The following is a 6,084-nucleotide window of genomic DNA, read 5'->3' as shown; positions in this document are numbered from 1 at the left end:
ACCAATGCATTAGCTGCCCACCAATGCATTAGCTGCCCACCGCTGGCCACCAATGCATTAGCTGCCCACCGCTGCCCACCAATGCATTAGCTGCCCACCGCTGGCCACCAATGCATTAGCTGCCCACCGCTGGCCACCAATGCATTAGCTGCCCACCAATGCATTAGCTGCCCACCGCTTGCCACCAATGCATTAGCTGCCCACCGCTGCCCACCAATGCATTAGCTGCCCACCGCTGGCCACCAATGCATTAGCTGCCCACCAATGCATTAGCTGCCCACCGCTGCCCACCAATGCATTAGCTGCCCACCGCTGGCCACCAATGCATTAGCTACCCACCAATGCATTAGCTGCCCACCGCTGCCCACCAATGCATTAGCTGTGCACCAATTACCCCCAGTGCATTTGATGCCCACCAATGCAGTGCAGTGATATATCTGTGTGTGTAAATGGTAAATGGTAAATAGCAAAACCACAGCAGGTCATGCTGGAATGTGTAGTTCAACTAAAGCAGGAGTGTCAAGGTTGCCCAACACTGGTATAGATGAAGCTGTGTACACTCACCTTGTTTACAATAAAAAGGAAACTGGTTGGTGAAACTTTAAACTTTATTGTGATATTAACAAAAGTGAACCTGAAATAAAAGAAGTGTCTTAACAATATATAAACTATAATATAGAATTTTGAAAAAATATTTTTTTTTATCTATTTTCTTATAGACATGTCTCAGGTTCTGGCAAAGGAGCGTGACTTCGTCGAAGCATCTATCGACAAATACAGGGAGTACGAATGTCTTTGGAAGACGAAGTCCAAAGACTACAGTAACAAAATTAAAAGAGCAAATGCCCTGGATGAGTTGGCCAATTTCAGCCGTTCGTATCACCCTGAAGCCAATGCGGAGTGGGTGCGGAAAAAAATCCAAAATCTCCGCACTGTGTTCCTAAAAGAGCATAAGAAAATGCAGACCACCAAGAGATCTGGTGCCGGAGCCGGCGATGTGTATGAGACCTCCTTGTGGTACTACAATCTCTTAACCTTCACCCTGAGTCAGGAGGCACAGAGGACCGGGCTGTACCTCATGGTGGAGAGCGAGGGGGATGAGGTGTTGCAGACTGTGGCTGAAAGTTCCCAACCACTGTCGGTAAGTACAGACCCGGTATTGACACATGTCCTGCCTCATTATTTTTTTGGGCCCGGAGAATAGGTTCAGTCCACACATGTCTTAAATGTGGTTCTCCTGCCAATGGACAGCACCCACTCCATTAAAATAGTCCTTGTACTGGTCTCTAACTTGCATGGCGCGTGTAGTCCCCCTATACTGTTGCGCCGGCGTTTCCACAGAGGATATGTGCACTACCTCCTTTGGCTCCTCTTGGACATCTGGTGGTGCTGGTCCTGTAGGCCTTTGTGGTCTTTCCTTGCGGCGCAGTAAATTGTGCAGGACACAGCACGCCATGACGACCCAGTCTATTTTGTCCACCCTCAGGTTGATGGCAGTATGGAAAATGCGGAAACGGCTTGCCAGGATACCAAACGCACTCTCCACAAGCCGCCGTGCCCTGGAAAGCCTGTAGTTGAAAATTCTTATGTCGTGGTCCAGGCCCCTTTTGGCATATGGCTTCATGATGTGCTCATGAAGGGCAAATGCCTCGTCTGCCACGAACACAAAATTGAGCCCATGTTTGGTTTCCTGGACCGACGGCAAGTGAAGAGTGTTGGAGGTGAGCCTCTGGTAGAACTTGGTATCCTTCAAAGTTCCACCATCCGAAGCACGCCCATTCCTGCCAACATCCAGGAAGATGAACTCGTAGTTCGCATTAACCACAGCCATTAGAACGATACTAAAGTATCCCTTGTAATTGAAGTAGTAGGAACCACTATGTGCAGGCTGGTTGATGCGGACGTGTTTGCCATCAATGGCTCCTCCACAATTTGGGAAATTCCATGTCTCTTCAAACTCTGCAGCGATGTTTTGCCAATCCTTCACGCTGGTAGGGAACTGTAAAAATAATAAATAAACTTGATAAATAAATTGAACTTTGTATTTGTTTCCACAGCAACACAGTGCAGAGACAGAACATTCACCGACCCTGGACCTGTCTGGATTGTCGGAGTCTCCAGGAACATCACAAGGAATAGCCACTACACCCACACCGCCACAACAGGCCTGTAAAAAATCGCGCCGCAAGAAAAAGAAAATAGCCAACCCAGAGGAGGAATTACTGATACGGGCCGAACAGGTTCTACGTAGGCCTCCCGACCGATTTGATGCTTTTGGGAAATATTTGTCAGACGGCTTACGCCAGCTAAGTCCTACCCAGCAAATGGCCTTTGAACGCATAAGCAGCGAGCTATTGTTTTTTGGCTGTTTAGACCGCCTTACATTTGAATGCAACATAGCTGGCCTTCTTCCTTGCCAACAACCACCAGGGCCTACTCCCCCAGCACCCTTACCAGTCCCTTCCTGTTTGCCAAATCACTCTCCACCTGTCCAAGCATCCTCCTCACAACCTTCAACTCCAGCCCGCTATACCCACCTGTACACCTCATTATTGCCTGAGTTCACAGGAGAGCAGGACCCTCCGGTTTTACGCGAATTGTAAAACCAATTCTTGCCCTGTTGGTATGGAGCAGTATGACACATGATGCTTGTGGCGCAGATAAAGCCCATGCTCACGTGGTGCATGGTGCGGAGCAATGGGGCCGGGACCACTGCTTCTGCACTATGCACCGCGTGTGCATGAAGGTACTTTGATTATCTGCGCCACAAGCACCGTGTGTTCTACTGCTCCGTACCTCAAGTGAGTGCGGCAGTAGGTTTTAAAGTTCAGTTTGTTAAATTTTTTGACTTGATATAGCACTTTGGTCTATTTTTATATTATGCGTACCTAATGTTTCTAAAATGACACTTTTGCCATTTGCACATGCATGGAGCAGTATGACACATGATGCTTGTGGTGCAGATAAAGCCCATGCTCACGTGGTACATGGTGCGGAGCAATGGGGCCGGGACCACTGCTTCTGCACTATGCACCGCGTGTGCATGAAGGTACTTTGATTATCTGCGCCACAAGCACCGTGTGTTCTACTGCTCCGTACCTCAAGTGAGTGCGGCAGTAGGTTTTAAAGTTCAGTTTGTTAAATTTTTTGACTTGATATAGCACTTTGGTTTATTTTTATATTATGCGTACCTAATGTTTCTAAAATGACACTTTTGCCATTTGCACATGCATGGAGCAGTATGACACATGATGCTTGTGGCGCAGATAAATCCCATGCTCACGTGGTGCATGGTGCGGAGCAATGGGGCCGGGACCACTGCTTCTGCACTATGCACCGCGTGTGCATGAAGGTACTTTGATTATCTGCGCCACAAGCACCGTGTGTTCTACTGCTCCGTACCGCAGAAAAGTGAAATGTTTTATATATTTTTGGACATGTTATTGCACTTTGGAACAGTTTGCAGTTATGCGTTTGATTTATTTTAATAAAACATTATATGTTTTCACTACAAGTGTGTGGTGTATTTTTCCTTACCTTGCAATACTCGTGCTGCAGTACCTTCACGATTGCTTTGCAGGTCTCGGGGATGATGAGGCCGAAAGCTTGCGGGGAGATGAGGGATCCAAACTTCAGGTCAGCCAGAGACCGTCCTGTAGCCAGAAACCTCAGGGTCACCAACCAGCCGCTCCTCAGCAGGGATAGCCATGCGATACTTGGTATCTTGCTTCTGGATGTGGGGGGTGACGAGACGCAGCAACTCATGGAAGGTGGCATCATCCAAACGTAAGAAATTCCTATAATCATTGGGATTATTCTCACGAATTTCCAGGAGCAGTGGCATGTGAGAACGAGCCTGACGGCTCAGCAGCCACTGCTTGGTCCAGCATGACCTAGCTTTTCTCCGCTGGGCCCTCAGCTGCCTCACCCTGAGCACAGCATAGGAAAGCAGAAAATCTTGCTGGTAAGAATCCATCACTGCAGACTGCATAATGGACACAGGAAAAGCACACTTTGTAATGCCAGGCAAAAACAAAGCAGAGCAAACAGCTATGTACAGCGTTCAGCAGGTATACACCAAGCCTCACTAGTCACAAAGCACAAATGCACAGATCTAAAATGGCTGCTGTTATTTGTCCCCCACAACTAGTCCTGCCCATTATTTAAATTTCAAAAACGACAGTCACTGTGCACACACGATGCACCAAAACGACAGTCGGACGACCATCGCAAACGACTCGCGATCGTTTGACGATCGTAAGTAAAAAAAATACACCATCTTATGCAAATCGTGAGTCTGGGCCCGGGGGAGCGCTCCCGAGAAGTTCACAGCAAATCGGTTCACGATCGACGCACGATCGTGATCGTTCTGGTGTGTACGAGGCCTTAGTTTGGCACACTGGTTCGAGCAGGTGGGTCTCCTGCAACATTACAATATCAATTGCGTTCTTATTAAGATACATCAGTAGCTTTTTTCTTTTTAACTGGAGAATGTATACCTCCCACATTCCATGAAGCAAACTTAACTACGGATATACTTTACAAGTAGAGTAGTAAACCACAGAAGACCATGAGCACATTACACTAGACAGGGGAGGGGGGTGGAGGGGGAGAGGTAAGAGGTGAAAAAACAAACCATAATATTTAGGGTGTTTAACCAGTAAACTCCCATGACATCTATCTTCAAATTGACTTCCCATTGTGCTGAGACACAATTTGAAACAATATCTACTGTATAACCAGTGGCGGTGGCCCCTAACCAGGCCCGCCAAGTCCTTATGCAAAACAAGATAAGAGCAACCATTGATATTCACTGCCTGGAACATGTAGAACAGAAAATGTAAAATAAAAGCATCCCCATACCGCTAAAAATAAAAGAGGCCAGCAGATATATAGCTTCATATCTATATCTATCGCCAGAGGCCTCAGCACTGTAAATCAATTAACTGCCTTGAACCTTCTCTCCTCATTCCACATATTCAGAAGACAATGTTAAAATAAAAAGTAAGGAGCAAGAGAAAAATATATATTACTTCGGCCATCCTGGGGCTGAAATAAAGAGTGAAAAGGAACCAAAAATACAATAGTCAGTATCGGCCCTTTTAGAACCAATCTAGACGACTTCAGGCCACAAACATAAAGCAGCGAAGAAAGAGGCAATCCCTCCTGTGTCTAGCTGTACGTCATAACCTCATTCCACAGTATCTTCATGGCGGCGGGAAGATTGTTCCTGCAGGTAAGCATTAGCATCATTAGCATTTGTAAAATCAGTATAGGAGGATCCATCAAATATGCGCAACCGAGCCGGATACAAAAGGGCAAATTTTCTCCCGGACTGTGCCAGAGTGGAGCATGCAGGTTGAAATGCTTTTTCTTGCACGTGTAAGCTCAGGAGAGCAGTCTTGAAATAGTAACAACTTAGCGTCATTCCACGTCAACTCCCTGTTACGGCGTGACGCTCCCCAAATCGCCTCTTTATGAACATAGTTAAGGCACCACTCGGTCTAGTGTTAGTGGGTGTGGGCATCTGTCCTGTTCTATGTGCTCTCTCGATGACAAGATCTCCACAGACGTCTGCTATACCAAGTAATTCTGGGAGAGTCTGTTTTAGAAAAACATATAACGCAGGTCCTTTTTAATGATTCAGGAAGACCCACTATACGCAGGTTGTTCCTGCGTGATCTGTTTTCTAGGTCGTCCAATTTAGCCCAGACCGGCACTTCTGATTTTTGTAGTGCTGCTGTGGAATCCTGTAACTCAGACAAAACTTAAAAATTTTCTCCAGCTGTATGTTCTACATTAGTTACCCGTTTAGCCAACGGTTTGTACTGACTTTTAATGTCAGCCACTGCCTGCTGTAAGGCTGCAGAACTAATCTGTGCCTGCTCTGCAAATAGGGGCTGTACAGTCTCTCTGACAGCCTGTACAATGTCCCCATATGTGAGGGGGCGTGTGGGTGCATCCAAGTGTTCTGCCTGTGGGGTTTTGTGCCCCCCTTGCGGCTGTAGAGCAGGGAGATGTACCTGTGGGAGCGTGATGGTCGCATCCCTGGGGTCTGTGTATGGTTCGGTGGCCATCTTGGAG

General features: G+C 47.1%; 1 protein-coding gene across 1 annotated transcript; it reads left to right on the top strand.

The window, feature by feature from the left end:
- Nucleotides 1-493: 493 nt before the first annotated feature.
- Nucleotides 494-3,393, top strand: LOC146072288 (uncharacterized). Its single transcript, XM_083179598.1, has 2 exons — nt 494-1,141; nt 2,058-3,393. Exons 1-2 carry the CDS (start codon nt 722-724, stop codon nt 2,601-2,603), a joined length of 966 nt encoding a protein of 321 aa, XP_083035724.1. The 5' UTR covers nt 494-721; the 3' UTR covers nt 2,604-3,393.
- Nucleotides 3,394-6,084: the final 2,691 nt, after the last annotated feature.

The sequence above is a fragment of the Crinia signifera genome, chromosome 4 (assembly GCF_055691185.1).
Source record: "Crinia signifera chromosome 4, ASM5569118v1, whole genome shotgun sequence".
Classification (NCBI taxonomy): domain Eukaryota; kingdom Metazoa; phylum Chordata; class Amphibia; order Anura; family Myobatrachidae; genus Crinia; species Crinia signifera.
Note: the sequence above shows the minus strand (reverse complement) of the source record. Positions and strands in the feature narration are given on the sequence as shown.